General features: G+C 37.0%; 1 protein-coding gene across 1 annotated transcript in view; it reads right to left on the bottom strand.

Moving 5' to 3' along the window:
- EYS (EGF-like photoreceptor maintenance factor) overlaps positions 1-16,894 on the bottom strand; it is a 923,675-nt gene that overhangs the window by 379,696 nt on the left and 527,085 nt on the right. Inside the window, exon 32 of the mRNA XM_087776394.1 lies at positions 9,975-10,227. Coding sequence (XP_087632520.1) covers positions 9,975-10,227 — 253 coding nt within the window. The remainder of the gene's footprint in view (positions 1-9,974; positions 10,228-16,894) is intronic.

Below are 16,894 nucleotides of genomic sequence, written 5' to 3'. Positions count from 1 at the left end.
TTAGCAAAAATATTACCTGAAGTAATCATGATCCTGTTACATTTTTTGAGTTTTATATTTTTATGTTTTTTTGTGCCTGCTGATAACAGAAAATAGAAAGTGAAAAAATCAAGGTAAAATATTTCTGAAATGAAAAGGAGGTGACCTAATTTAACAGACTGGCTTAATTGATCTTAGTTTCATTTGATTATGAGTGCACAATAAAATAAATGAAAATGTGAAGGATTTCTACTTAGTCAGGAAAATTAAATTATTAACGCAGTAGACTTTCTTTAACCTCACTTTCTATGAAGGCTGAAATGTCCCATCATCTGATCGACACCACTGCTATGCTCTTCAGATACAGTGTAAATATTTTTAATATTATGTATGTTACAATACTAAGAAGCTTACTGGACGTTACATACATACTTTAGGGTGGACTTAAACCTTACAGTCTGTGATTTGTCATTCATTTACTTGTTTAAACTTTTTGTGTATTTTGACATATAAACCACTATTCCACACTTCGTCAATCCCATTTTCTCATAAATGAGCCACAGGCGCTATAATATTGTGGACTTTTCACATATTAGATTGTGATATTTTTTGCAGATGAGTAAAATTTATTCCTTCTATTCCTTCTGAAATTTGTCTTCCAGATTTCACTGTAGTAAGAGTAAACCTGAGATATTTTCCTCCACTATCACCATTTTACTTACATCAAAAGAGATTCATATAAAAAACTGATTGAAAGTTACCCATATATTGATCTTCTCAAATTTTCTGATCATTCTGCATTGTTATGACACACTAGATGACAGATTTGAAAGTACGGCGTTAAGAAATGTTGACAGATGTTTTTATATATCTACATAATGTTTAAACAGAAAAGAAACATTGTTTACTACACGGACATAGCATTTTAGTGATACGAATACTAAAGATTATTGACGAGAGCTAAATATTTGATAAAGTGAAGTTAAAAGTATTTTCAAAATGGACGAAATATTTTTCATGTAACTGAATTAAGAACTGTTCATATTGGTAGTATAGAACATATCTGTCTATATCAGGAGTACAGAATGTGTATGTGTATGGACTTTTCTCAGTGTGTTTGTGAGTGTATTTTACAAACTTCACAGACAACACGGTATGTGTATACACAATATATATAATTTACATATGTAGATTCTTACATGTCAATATATTCATGTACTCATTTTAATCCTGATACAGAAACTTAGAAATTAACAAATTATGTATAATTTTTTAAATAAAGATTAATTTTCATTTGTTTACCTTTTTCTTGTTATGACACTCATGTACATAGAATTCCCACAGATTTTCCTATATATCTTGCTTGGCTAGATGTCTGAATGCAAAGCAATCAGAGTGAAAAACACACTTCAAAGTTACAGGCTATCAAAATGCTTTTGTTTTCAAGGCAGCAGTTTGCACCTAAATAAAAGCAGAAGCAGGCCAGGCTTGCATTAACACTTCTATGTGCTCTTTATCAGATCACTGGGGAGAACGACTGCTTGCGAAAGAGGTCTGGAACGTTACCAAGTTCAAGCTTCTAGCAGTTACAGATATAGTGCAAATACTGTATCAGGGTTCAATGCATTCAATTTGCGTGAAATTCCATGCTAACCTACATAGCTAGCATCTTAACTATGTTAAAAGTATTTCCTTCCTTGATATAGCAGATATAACAAGACATGTTTAAAATCAGCATATGATTACAGCTATTGAGAACAGGGAAACTAAAATGGGCTGAATAATAATGATATGCCTGGCAGAACCGATAAAAGACAAAGTTCAAAGGAATCACGAGAGCGATGGCAGACCTAGTGAATGTAACAGACACAAATCAATACGATAAAACAGAATTAGAAGGCAAAGGTGTCATGTAATTTCAACATTTTTCAGAAACCTCGGCATACACTGTTTCATATAATTGAATAGAACTTGATTAAGGAGAAAGATGGAAAAGCATTACATTATTATGGAAAACAGTGTGTAAAAAACAATGAAGGCTCTAAATTTTCCTTCCTCCTAGGAGTCTTTCATTAATAACAACTGAATGTGATCAAGTGAGAAATCAAAATTTGAAATTTGGCAGAGCAAGATTTTAAACAAAGTAATACTGCATATGAGGACCTCTGTAGTATGTGCCAATTTGACTACTGTTAATCATATTTTCAGATCCCACGTCATACATTAGGCAGTCTTAAAGGAAATAATGATACATGTTGAACACACACAGTTTAAGCAGTGGGAGCAGGCGGCGCAATAGAGGGATGAAAAGCCTCTTCAGTAAAGTATTTGTTTAATGTGTGTTACTCTCCACAAATAATAGAAGTCAAGTCAGTTAGCTGCTGTGTAGTAGCTCTATTTCTCTGAGACGTGTTATTAACATTGATATCTGGTTCTACTGATTTTGGTCTCCCAGATGTCTTTGTAAGCTCCACCATCCACACATGTAACATGAACGAAAAGTCAGCCCAATATTCAGTTCCTTTGCCAAAAACAAAAGTACAAAGAAGCAGAATACTATCTATGGAGGAAATAAGAATAGTTTACATCCCATCCCAGAATAGATGTGTAAAGCAGGTGGTGACATTTTTCTTCATTTACTACAGAGTGACATAGCTTACACGGATTAACTAATGCATAGCTACAGGTAAAATGAATCCCACCCTTGGTGACTAACTAGATACTTGCATGGAAGTAAATACTAGGAGTCTTTTTAAACAATGTCTGTAAGGCAATTCTCTCCTAACAATTACAGGGTATCACAGAATCAAAGAACAACTGAGGTTGGAAGGGACCTCTGGAGATCATCTAATCCAACCCCACCTGCTCACAGCAGGGTGAGCTGCAAGAGGTTGCTCAGGACATTGTCCAGTTCAGTTCTGAATATCTCAAGGATGGAAATGCCACAATTTCTCTGGGCAACCTGTTCCAGTGCTTGACTGTCATAACAGTGTAAAAAGAAAATAAATAAAGAAAAAAAATTAAGAATTTCCTGCATTTCAATTTGTGCCAATTGCTGCTTGTCCTGTCAGTGGGCACCACTGGGAAGTCTCTGGCTCAGTACTTATAAGGTCCCTCTGATAAGGCAAGATCACCTCCTGAGCCTTCTGTTCTTAAGGCTAAGAAATCCCAGCTCCCTCAGACTCTCGTCATATGTGAGACGCTACAATCCCTTCATCATTTTCATGGCCTTTTCCTGGACTCACTTGAGGAAGTCCATGTCTCTCCTGTACCAGGGCCAGAAATGGACACAGGACTCCAGATATGGTCTCACCAGTGCTTTACAAAGGGGAAGAATCAGCTCCTTTGACCTGGTCTCAAAACTTTTCCTAATGTAGCCCAGGATGCTGTTTGGCTGAACACAGCCCTTTGAGCCTGGCAGTTCAGCCAGTTTTCGGCCCATCTCACTGTCCATTCATCTAGTCCATACATCGCCAGCTTGTCTCTGAGGACGTTATGGCAGAAAGTGTAAAAGCCTCACTAAAGTTGAGACAGACAACATCCACTGTTCTCCCCTCATCCACCAAGCCAGTCATCTCATCATAGAGGGCTATTGGGTTGGTAAAGCATTATTTCCCCTTCATAGCTCCATGCCAACTATTCCTAATCACCTTCTTGTTCCTCCATCCTGTGCCATTGCTCCATTAGCTTCCCAGGAATTGAGGTGAGGCTGACTGGCCTGCAGTTCCCTGAATCTTCCTTCTTGCCCCTCCTGAAGAGAGGAGTGACATATGCTTTCCTCCAGTCACCACAAACCTCTCCTGATCACCATGACCTTTCAAAGATTATCAGGAGTTGCCTTGCAATGACTTCAGCCAGCTCCCTCAGCATTTGTGGGAGCATCACTGCATTAGGTCCAACAGACCTGTATATGCCCATTTTTATTAAATGTTCCCTCACCTCATCCTCTTCAAGGGTGAGTCTTCCTTGCTCCAGAATTTCTCACTGGTCTTAGGGATTCCCAAAGGCCAGTCTTACCTATAAAGAATGAACCAAAGAAAGCACCAAGTACCTTGGCCTTTTCTGTGTCCTTTGTGATTAGGTTCCCTGCCTCGTTCAGCAGAGGGCCTGCATTTTCCCTGGTTTTACTTTTGCTGCTGGTTAGCCTGTATGGAAGCCATTACTACAGAAGTGGTCTGTAAACGTGCAGACCAAATTTCCCCAAATAACCCTGCATTTTAAAAAATGGGTTTATTTTTCAAGCTGATGATAGTAGAATACATTTGAGCTCCATAATCTAGGCCAGAGGCACCACGTGAACAAATCATTACATGTCTTCATAGATCTTTGGATACCTGTGGAAACTACCTCTAAAGAAAATGTCTTTGACTATCTTCCTGTTGAAGAGCTTTCAAAACTCAGATGGAAGTTGTTTGCCGTTACAATTGTGATCAGGAGAATATTTATATCAACATGAGTGTAGTCATATTATGGACAAGGATATTAAGCATGCATACAGAACTTTGCAGAGTGGTAACAGACATTTCTATGTGATGAAGAGCTTAGATCATTCCCTCTGGTCCCATAAAAGCTTTTCTATAAACATGTATTTTTCTCAGAACAACTTTATTTACAAAACATTATTTGCCAAAAACAATGGTATGGTAATTGAAATGCATACCTGGAGACCAGACCAAAGAATATACTTTTCTGCCAAACAGATCCCATCTCTCATAGTGCTTTTCTAGAGGACCCTGCTATTTTAAACGCTCTTAGAACTTGCAGTAATGTATGAACTCATTGTCAGATGAGAATAACAATACTAAAACATATGAAAAGTATGTAGTACCCATCTTCCCCAGAGTGCAAGTTATTGATGGTGGATCATCAGTCTTTTTTTCCCAAGTCTTAGTAATGTGGGTTATTACTAAATACACTAAGTCTAGTAAGCACAGAAGTGTACAACAGGTTTAACAGCTTGACACATTTCTTCTACTATGGATATCTCAGTGTATTAAGGATCTTACTCATCCCAGAGCATTTCTCATTTGGCTTTATAATAGTCCTATTTCTTCCATTGAACAAGGCATAGATTTGCTTATGCATCAACACAATGGCAAATATTACTTTTGGGGGATGCACTGTTCTTCCTCATCTATTCTTTCCACTACAAAAAAAAAGATCCAGCCATGGAAAATAAGCTACTGAAAGATATTGCCTGTTAGGTCTCTTTCGTGAACGTATGTTCACATATTTTGAATACACAGATACTGGAATCATGGCAGCAATACCTGTTTCTTTTAACTCCTAAGCGATGGTCCACTCAAGAAATGAGCTCTAAAGCCCTTTTCTGCTTGCTAAGGCAGTCTCTTTCAGAGGAAGGACTAGGATATAAATCTCTCTGATGCTTTTACAGGAAAGGTGAAAGGAAAGTGTGTGTCAACTCTATTCTTGGTATATTTGGGCCTTCCACTTTCAAAGAGGAAGCAGATGGTGGTCAACTAAACCGGTATGCAATACTATGATCTTGGTGACTTTTAGGTGTCTTGATATTGTATAAGCCAATAAGCAGGATTAATATGGACCCCAAAGAGTTCACTTGCTACCATACAAGTCACAGACATTGAAAGAAACACTTAGAAAGTGTATGGCATAATCTGTGCAAACATACTTCACAATGAGGGTATCAAAGAATAAGAAAAAAAAGAGATTAACAGACTTTGTTAAAACCTAAACCGTGGTTTCATTTGCCAGTTATGAGGGAACCTTTTTAAGCTAGTAGTTATCCACTAGATGTGGAGTTTGAGATTTATTTCCATGTTGATTCATATCCTGATCCATTGGGAATCCACACTGGTATGCTCAGACAACTTGACCTCATGAGTGCAGGCACAGTATCAGGAGGCATTTCTGGCAGAAAGAATTTGATCTGTGTACTTATGTATGCATACTGAGAATGAAATCTACATGGACAAGCTTTCACAGGAAAAAAACTGTTACTCCATACAAAAAAAATTTTTTTTACTTGTCTTTTGGCACCTCCTTATACATATCTCCCATAGTCTAGAATCCTTTTTAAAGTTTCTATGTGATTTAAATTGATGAAATAAAACCATTTTTCCTACATAAATCCCCAAGCAAAGAATGAAAAGCAATAAAAGTAAAAATACTCTCCTTGGCTTGATGGGTATTCATTTTGTAGAAAGTATTTTTATAAAAATGTAGTCCAAACCAATCAATGTTCCCTAAAATTTAATTCCAGAATTCTTAGTTTTTTGTGTGCTCTTTTAATTCCCTGACTTTATTTCTGAAAGAGTTGTAATGTTCTTACAAAAGTGCTGTTTTCAAAAAATGTAGCCATTTTCTGTCTCATTTTGGAATGAGAAATGGCAAGTTAATTATATTATATATAAAAATTATTCTCTCAAGAGATAAAAATAGATTTTTCTCTATACTCATTTTACATTCAAAAATGTTAATAATGATACTCATATACTGTAACCATAGAGATACCTCCTGAATTTATATGTAAGTGCGATGAAAGCTACACCTGAAATCCTGGAAACTTTACTGTAGTGAAGTGAAACTATTCAGTTGCTGATTGCCTGCCAGCATTATAGCAGCCTCCAACCTGCTTCTATATTGATCTAGTAGCCTATGTGGCAGAACATGAAGAATAACCATCTGTGTCAGGTACAGCAGCAGGTGTTGTATCCATTGAACAGGCTGCTGCCTGATGACAATAAATCTCTTTCAAGCACCTGGCAACCTTGACAGAGACTTTTATCTTTGTATAAAAACACCCCACCACCTCAAAAAGTTGTCTGAATAGAAATAAGAAACTCAACAGATAACATCAGCTGGTAAAGGCCAGAAACTGAATCCACTGCAGATATACTGTGAAGTCTAGGTAAGACAGTGTTAGATTCATGAAGAGTTCCTTATCACACACAGCAGTAGCATCTGCTCATCCCATGTGTTTCAGTACAATACTGCTAACATTCTTGTAAGGCAGAACTTAAAGTAGGATAACAGGTATGTAAAGATAAATGCTTTGTCACCAACATTTTACAAATTTCTGTTTGCACAGATGAGACTTGTGCAGATAAAATCAAGTAAGATAACTCATCACTAGAAGATTCGAATAATGACAGCTTTTCATGGTATCTGTCAGGAAGTCTATATCTGAAGTTTTTGTAGGCAGAAGATATAAAACAAGAACACTTGACCGGATTGTTTTCAAAAATATTTTAAGAGTCTCACCTGCATTTATCAGTAGATGTGTTTTGAACTCAGAACTACTATTTACTATGTGGGTTAAAAGTAATTCTTGAAATAGACTACTCAGCTGAACGTTTAAGAAAGTACCCTGACTTAATGAATGACAGATCTCCATAACTGGATCATGCAGTTTTGACTCCAGTAATTGTTGAATTTCCTCTGTTGTCAGCTGCTCAATAATAGTTAATCATTTTGTCAAGTCTATATTTATCTCTTTAAAGGATGCAAGTGATGAAAATTACGATTATAAAGAGATGGTCTTTGAAGGAAAAATAGTCAGACAATATGACACGGAAGATGAGTATCTGATTCTTGTGAAGGAAAAGGCAGAACAGACAGTTCTATCAACTGGAGATGTGTGTGTATTTCCTGTAGTGGGATGCAAGGATGAGAGTTTTATGAACTCCACCAATGATGTTATTTTGCTAGATGAAGAAAATAAATACCCAGAAGTAACAGCAGTATCTCCCATTGGTGTGTACTAGCTGATTAATATCACTAAGTTCATCCAAAACATCTCATAAAATGGGGACTGTTTGCTATGCAGAACTTGGTGTGAGAATTCATCAGTTTTATTCCCGTCATAGAACATGTTGCACATATTTGCCTGAACTCACTTAAAGAATCAGCAGACTGTGATTTGATGTTTTTGAGTCTCTGGCTGAAGGATGAAGCAGTAACAGACAAATATTCACTAGGAAGAGATGTTTGCATTTGAATTTCATGACTAACTAACAAACTAAGGAAAGATATCTGGTTTTAAATATATATCTTAGTAGGGGAATGAGAAATTACTGAAGGACTTTGTAATCTCCACTGCTCTTCTGATGCTGAAAAGACACTGACAATTTTTCAGGACCCTTTTGAGGCAACCTAGAGAGAACTGAAGTTGCACTTGTAGAATCAGTTGTAAACTGTAATCCACAGGAGAGTAATGACTCGCTATTCAATTCTATTTCAGTCCCTGGTATGTTACTAATTACTGAACTCATGTCTGTGGCAGATAAAGCAACAGTCTGGTGCTGCTCTAATGATGCAATTTGTGTAGGGCAAACAGAAAGTGTCATTAAGGAACTAGTGATAAACGAGATGATTGTATCATAATTATGCTGCGGAAGAGGTACTGACCTTAAATCTATGGAAATATCAGTAGCCACATATGGCGCACGTGTGATATTAGACTTTATTTTTACTGAGACCTGAACAGCAGAACCAAGAAAGTGTGAAGAGAGAGCATCTGTTGAGGTTGCTATCCTGAACACTGTTGAAGACTCTCCAGTCCTCCTAGTCCAAAGCTCAGTTTAGCCAAATTAGTGGTCAGAAGTATCCCACAGCTGAAAATATCTGCCTTTTTCAGACCTTTAAGGATAAAAATGTAGGGATGGAAAAAGAAAAAAAAAAAAACACCAAACACATAAGAGAAAAGAAAAAATGAACAACTTTGGCCCTAGACTGAGTCTGCAGCAAATTACATGGCCGCCAAAACCTCATTCAGTCTTACCAAAGTATTATATAGCAGACAAATACAACTCTGTAAATCATATACTTAATGGAAGCGTAGAAGCAGTTTTAGTGACCTCAAGAGCTGAGTAAATGCAAACCTTCCCATTATTCATATTCTCTATGAGGGCCAGCATCAGAATAAGTGGCATTGCCCAGAACAATAGGATTAAATTTTCTAAATCAAACTGCTACTGTGAATCAATATAAAATGAATTAATTACAAATCTTATCCATTGAGAACATCAGCAAACTAGATGACATGATATTTTGGAAGATATACAGATGTAACTGCATTTACTAAGTGCATTTCACTCAGTGTCATTACTTACATCAAGAAGGAATATTACCTATTAAGAATGCAACAAAAGCTTAGGTATATCCCCAAAAGACTAGTCTGTACAAAATCAAATGTTTGGTAAAACTCATTTACACAAATTAATAAACAGGACTCCTGGCTTATTTCTTATACAAGTAATTACTTTGAAAGAGTATATAAGCAAAAAATTCTGAAACTAACTGTAAAGGGGATGCCTTACACACACACTGTCTGTATCATAACTAGCTTTAGTAAAAAGAACAGGCCACAATGAAGCTACAATCTTCAAAATAGAACGTTGAACTTCTGTTAGTGTTGACTTTTCTTCAAGTATTTTAAAAATAACAGCTTAGGCAATTTTTTAGCTTTCCAAAAACATCACTATAAACAGTCAGAATGGCAGAGATGTTGAGAGGCTTGTTCCAGATATTTTTAGTGAAAAAACCATCTAGATGCACAGAAAAGGAAGCACTCAGAAAAGTTGTGAACTAGGAAAGGAAAACCAAAGTCCCCATGGAGTAAGGCAAATTATCTTTCTGCTGCTGACTAGCCAAGGAAGAAGGGAAGACTGGCATTAGGATCAGAGAGAGCTGAAAACAGTATGAGGCATATGAAATTGTACACTCTAGCAAAGCAAACCGAAAACCAAGCTGAGAGAATGTGCAGTTTTCCTTACTGGATGTGTAATATGCTGGGAAAAATTATTTTGAGAGAAAAGAGTAATTTTCCAGTTACATTTAAGCACAATTTAAAAAGGATGATGGATTAAATAGAAAGAATAGAAGGTAGTACAGGAAGCAGAAAACAACATTCTTAAGAAGAAAATTAATACATTTTGAATATTCTTACAATTTAAAAAGCACTAACAAGGAAAGAACTTTGATATATGCGTTACTCAGAAGCTTTTTCTACTTACCCTGGGACACCTCTCCTGTATGAAAATCAGGAGCATCATGTTTAGACCAAAGTTCCATAGACACAGCCAGGGCTGACGGAAGGTCATTGTCTAAAATCTCAGCAGGAAACTCTTCAGTCACTTCAGTGACAGTTTTCTTGCTTTGGGGGATAGTAGGTAAACAGGTGATATTGTTTATTCCATCAACACAAAGAAACCCAGTGGAGCAGGACTGTATAAGGCAATCATTGTAATTAAGCTCACAGCTTCGTCCCTGAAAGAGAATTTTAAAAAAGCCATTTTTGAAGGCAATTTGCATTTCATAGTCACGTTAGTTCAAATTATTGCTTTCCTTTGATTCTAAGATGTTGTTTGCTTATATTAAGCTGTCCACACTTTTAAAAGCAAATCTAATCATGTGGCAAATATTGCTTAACTAAATTAATAGTATAGTTCTTTATTTTAAATTTTAACTAAATGATGTTTTGACTCTGACTTAGTATTACAAATTCTCAATAAAACTAATTTCCCCACAGATCTGTAATTGCAAAGTATCAAAGATAGTATTGTCACCGGTAATAAAAAGTGGTTAAAATAATCACCTTCAGTTAGCATGTAGTTATACAGAAAACAGAGGACTTTTAGCTGTCTAAAAAACTACAGTTTGTTCTGACTGTCAAGTAAATGTTCTTTCTTTTTGTACACCATAGTTCAGTATTTGTTGCCTGTTGTTACCAAATCTTCACACAGCACCTTGCTAATACATTAAATTCACAGATAGCTCTTAGGAAAGAAAAAATGTAGTAGCAGTCTCAAATTGGACCTGGCATTCACTTTTTATTTTTTATCAAGACTAACAATTCATGGAAAGCCTGAAATATCCTTCCTAGTAATAAATTAAAAATGTTCATATTCAGTGGTCTGTAAAAAAGGCAAGAAATAATGCATTTCTTTTACAGCAACAATTATGTGAATTAAATGCATTCTTGAAGTATGAAATAAATATATGCAGAAGCCAGGCCTGGGTTCATTTTATTTTCACTTCTGTTGTAATGAAGTAATGGGCTACGTGAAGAGATACACCTATCTAGAAGCATCCTACATATCTGGACAGCCATTTAAAATATGCACAGTATCATCCCTGAAAGACATGCATCTCTGACAACATACCATCTGGCACATAACCACACATAACCACACATTAGCTTTGGCAATAATATATGGATTTTTTGAATGAGCTTGTTCATGATTTTTTCATCATCATTTCCAGGCTACATAACATAACCACAATTTTAGCTCTTTTGCTGCCTCTTAACATATGCTGCTTTAGACAACGGCTGACAGAGATAGCCTTGAGGCCAACCATATTGTCAGGCCTTGGAAACCCCCAAACCAGCAGTGGTTAGGTGTAAAGAATATCCTGCAATCACCTTTTGGTGACTGGAATGTCTTAAGCATCCAAGTCCTATTTTCAGAATAAAGAATGCCAGCTAGAGGGAGATGTTTCCCTCACTTTGAAGGAAAGGAGTAAGCCTGATCTCCTCCTTGAGGCTTCTAATTTGCCAGCTCAGTTTCCTGCCTTCTCTTAATAGATGTCATAAGAAACCTGGAAAATAATGCAAAACTGTAAAGAGAACGTCTAGAAGCTAGCTGGTGCAGGGCATAAATTTCAATTTTCAATCTTACTTCTAACTACTTGTTCTGCCTTTTTTTTTTTTTTTTTTACACAAAGACAGAAGACACATAAATAGTAGAGAAATCAAAATTTTACTGCTTACATATTATCAAACTATTTATTCTGTCAACTGAAAATTCCACAAAGCCAGCCCAGAAAGGGTATGAAAATTAAAAACTAGCAATGGGGTCAATATTTGAATCTCACTAAGTCTTTAAAACAGGTGTCTTCTAGGTCATTTGTTGATAAGAGGAAGGTATAAATATCTCAGGGATGAGTTAGAACTGTTTGTGGAAGTGTTCACTGGATCATGTCAAAACCACACCAGACCTGGTCTAACAAGTTCATGATATCTACATCTGTATGTCTCCATCTAGCTATATACATCATTCAGTGAGCTTCAGTGTCTGGAAATGTTCTCTGTTTCTTCATTTAGCAGCACAGACATAAAGTTTGGGATTTGGTTTAAGACTGAGACATTCAAATTCAGGTGTTACGTAGTAACTGCAAGCATGCTAGGAGTCTAAACTCCCACTGAAGTCAGTACAGATTCTGAGGGAGTTTACTGCTTAAATGTGGGTGCCTAGTATCACTTTTGGAATTGCTGGTATCCTGTCTGAGTCCCAGCTGACAAAACAGGAGTTGCAGGTTTCATACAGGTTCTATGTCATTCTAACTGCCATATGAACGTATAGCGGAAAATCTATAGACTGTTTCAAATAGCATTAGGTGCTTATGGTTAGGCAACCAAATCACACTTTTAGTCAAGAAAGATCCAGAAGCTAATAAATCACCCTGATATAGACCCAGGACTGGATTTGTAAGCCAAATTATTATGGGATGCTCTCGTATCTCTAAGGCAGCTAGATGGTGTCGGGAGGTGTAACACAAAATCCATAGAAAACTCACAGCCTTCCGTGTGGTAGCAGGAAGCTGGGCAAACTTCAAAATGGCATCAGACACCTAGGTTTAGGCTTTAGGTGTCTGGGCAGTCCAACAACCCTTTAGGCTGCACTGACCATATCAACTAGGTCACCATTTAGAATAACGTGAATATAGGTACTCAGTGCACAGATAGGCATCTACATGAATTTAGGTATTTGCATCTCAAATTGTATCCCAAATCACCTGCTAGATCCAGAAAAGGCTTGCTATTGTCTGAAACAGCATTTAGACTGAAAACAATATACAAAGATCTTATAATCTTTCAACACATTCATTCTGTCATTATTTTATACTTCTGTGGTTTTGTCTGCACTTAGAATATGGGGGGAAATGGTGAAAAATTAATATAATACCTGTATCCCCAAGGACATTATTGTAAAAACCACTTAACTGGTATCATAAATGTTTTAATGATGTTCAAGTATTATGATGTTAGCCTCAGAAATTAAATTCTCAGTGCAAATCATATTGATGCATTGAAAAAATATGTTCTTTGAATAGTATAAACTACTGAAGCCTGATATGCTGTAAAGCATGTCTTATGTTTAACATTGAAGAGATATGATTTCCAACTGAAGTTTCTCCTGCAACTGGGGCACATGTAAGAAAATTAAACTAAATTCTCTAGCGCTCAATAAGCATGTGCTCATTGCACACTTTCCCTCAGAAAAGCTGTTTAAATAGCCTCTCTTGTCTGGGTAGGTATTTACACAGAACTTGAAGCAACTTACATTTTCTGAGATCTCTATCAACTCTATTAAATTCATTTATGATATTAGGAAACAATAGGAGGTGCAAGAGAGAAAGCTGCAGAAATGCGGACATAGAAACTGAAATTACTTTTCTTATGAGTAGTTTAAATCATTCACTGTTTAAAATGGAAGAGGTTAAACTGAGGGTTTTGGAATGATTTAGATACATCCATGCTTGTTTCAATCAAGTTCTTAATTTGTTTTGGCAAGCAGATGAGCTATCTGGTAAATTCATGGCATCTTATAAAATCACTCACTGTGTCGGTATTCCAAAGCACAAAGGAACAGCAGGCCAATTTATACGTCAGATTTCCATACAACGATAAAAAAACATTCCCTCCTTGCTCTCTTCTAATTCCACACATAGAACAAATGATCAGTTTGAATAAGATTTCTGTCTAATAACCTTTCTTAATCCTATAAATCTTAAGTTCCATTCTGACTTTCACTGTGACAAATTAGTGCATTTTTATTACTACTACATGTAATAGTGAAGAGCATTTGATTATGATTTTATGACTCACAGAAACAAAGCAGATGTGGATAACCTCCAGTGTGCATGAAGGGTACATTAAATAGTCATAGATAAATTTGATAGCCTTGAAAGTGTCTGTAAATGCTTTAACAGTTTCCATGCAGACAGATGCTGCAGATTTGTATTTAAAAGTACGTATATGTCTATAGATGTTTCCATTTAAAAAGTAAACATTAATTCCATATACTGGCTATGCTTTTCTTCTCAAAATTTATGAGAAACTTCATGATCCATACTTTATGATCCATACTTCAGATAGATAGCATTACATACATAGACTACAGCAGATTTACTTAACAGACACTGTAGCTGGAGTTCCTTGAATACTTATTTCCCTGGGAGTTCCACTATTTCCACCCCACACTTACTCACAGTTAGGAACCAGAATCTATCAGGGGCCTACCAAATATACATCTTGAGATGTTTAGACCCTAACTCCTTATCTTTCATACTGAAGATAGGTATGTATGTCAAACATTTTTCTGGCTTTTTTTTTTTCCACATTTTCTTTCTCTACTGTGGACTTCCCAAAGCATAGTGAAATCTGAAGGACTGAAGATGGAACAGTGAATAATGGAATAAAAGCAAAGACAATACACCTTTAATTCCAGCTACTTCAGAGGTTTGTTACTTTTTCTTCTCTAAGGGCTTGTTCTACAACATACTGTACAGTTAACACCCAAGCTATGTACTAATAGAAAAGCTGCCCCGACAGGTCAAATATCTCTCTAGCTCCATCATCAGTGAGCTATTAATGAATACTTGGGGAAGAACACAGGAAGAAAACAAGCAGAGTTTGCATCTGATAATTCACAAAATATACCATTCCAGCTTCTGGCAACGAGTAATTCAAAGACTCCCTAAGCCAGGGTGACATTTAGAAGAGTAATTTAAATAATGATGAACCTATCCTCCTTTTAACCCATTTTTGGACTTTTTTGTACTTTTATTCTCTACAGTATCATGCAACACTGACCTGTACCAATGAATTTTGCACTGAGTGAAAAAATAATTTCTTCATACAGTTTTTAAGCTTCCTCTCTGATGGTTTTATTTGGCATTCAGAAGAATTTTTGTGAGAAATAAATACTAAAAAAATAGCATAATTGATATTCTCCATTGCTGTGTTAATGTAGAGTAAGTATAAATACTTAATGAACAAAATGAGATTATTTTAACATGAGGGTCTGACTGTTTTCCATATAAAAAGACTGTGTCCCTCAACTGATATATCTTTCATCATCATCTGACCCTGTTTTGGCCAGCCAGCTTTTGAAGACAAAAAGAAAGTAGTTGCTATGGACTGTGGGGAAGTCTCAACTGTACCCATTGTACTCTGCAAAAAGCATCCTACAAAAAAAATGTATTCATTCCTATGGGCTAGTCTCTTCCTTCTTAGGATAGTCTGTCAGTAAATTTAGTCAGATTATATGCATTATTAAAATCCATTTTCAACCTACCAAGCCCTTATGGTAAAATACAGATTTTATAAAATTGTGGGCAAATAGTCACTGCAACTGGCAGAAATTCTAGGTGACTGGAAGAAACCATATGTCACTCCTGTCTTCAAGAAAGGCAAGAAGGAAGATCCAGGGAACTACAGGCCAGTCAGTCTCACCTCAATTCCTGGGAAGCTGACAAAACAGTAACACCTGGAAACCATTTCTAGGCACAGGAAGGACAAGAGGGTGATTAGGAATAGCTGGCATGGAGCTATGAAGGGGAAATAGTGCTTTACCAACCCAATAGCCCTCTATGATGAGATGACTGGCTTGGTGGATGAGGGGAGAGCAGTGGATGTTGTTTGTCTCAACTTTAGTGAGGCTTTTACACTTTCTGCCATAACGTCCTCAGAGACAAGCTGGTGATGTATGGACTAGATGAATGGACAGTGAGATGGGCCGAAAACTGGCTGAACTGCCAGGCTCAAAGGGATGTGTTCAGTGATCAGCAGCATGAAGTCCTGCTGGAGGCCGGTCATTAATGATGTAACCCAAGAGTTCATACTATGCCCAATACTACTTAAACTCTTCAGTAATGGATGATAGGACAGAGTGCACCCTCAGCAAGTTTTCACGATACAAAATTGGGAGGATTGGTTGATATGACAGATGAGTTTGCTGCTATTTATCCTGACCTCGAGAGGCATAGAGAAGTGTGCCAACAGGAACCTCAGGAAACTCAGTAAAGGGAAACGCAAGGTCCTGTAACTGGGGTGGCATAACCCCATGCACCAGTACATGCTTGGGGCTGACACACTAGAAAGCAGCTTTGCAGAGAAGGACCTAGGGGTCTTGGTGGGTGACAAATTGCATGAGCCAGCAATGTGCACTTGTAGCAAAGAAGACCAGTAAAATCCTGGGCTGCATTACGAAAACCATTGCCAAGAGGTTGAGTGAGGTGATGCCTCACATCTACTTAGCAATGGTGAGGCCACATCTGGAATACTACATCCAGTTCTGGGCTTCCCAGTAAAAGAGAGATATGGACCTACTGGAGAGAGACCAGCAAAGAGCCAGAAGAGATGATTAAAGGCTAGGGCATCTCTCATATGGCAGAGGCTGAGAGAGCTGGAATTTGTTTAACCTGGAAAACAGAATGCTCAGGGTCTGGGTTCTCATCAGTGTTTATTAATACCTGATGGGAGGCTATAAGGAAGACAGAGCTAGACTATTCTCAGTGGTGCCCACTGACACGAGAAGGGCGAATGGGCAAAAGCTGAAATACAGGAAAGTCTTTCTGAATATAAGGAAACACTTTTTCATTGTGAGGGTGACTGAGCACTGGAACAGGTTGCCCAGAGAGGTTGTGGAGTCTATCCTTGGAGATATTTAAAACCCAATTGGACGTGGTTGTCAGCAACCTACTGTAGCTGACCCTGCAGGAAGTTGGACTACATGATCTCCTGAGGTCCCTTCCAACCTCAACTATTGGGCTATCCAGAATCTTCTTGAAAGTACTTTACTAAGCTACTTTACTTGCTGAAACAAATTAAGATCTTGACTGAAATGAACATGGGTATATCTAAACCATT

The sequence above is a fragment of the Nipponia nippon genome, unplaced genomic scaffold, assembly GCF_047370975.1.
Source record: "Nipponia nippon isolate SJK-2023a ecotype South Korea unplaced genomic scaffold, ASM4737097v1 scaffold_4, whole genome shotgun sequence".
NCBI lineage: Eukaryota > Metazoa > Chordata > Aves > Pelecaniformes > Threskiornithidae > Nipponia > Nipponia nippon.
The sequence above is the reverse complement of the archived record's forward strand: the minus strand, read 5'-3'. Positions and strand labels throughout refer to the sequence as shown.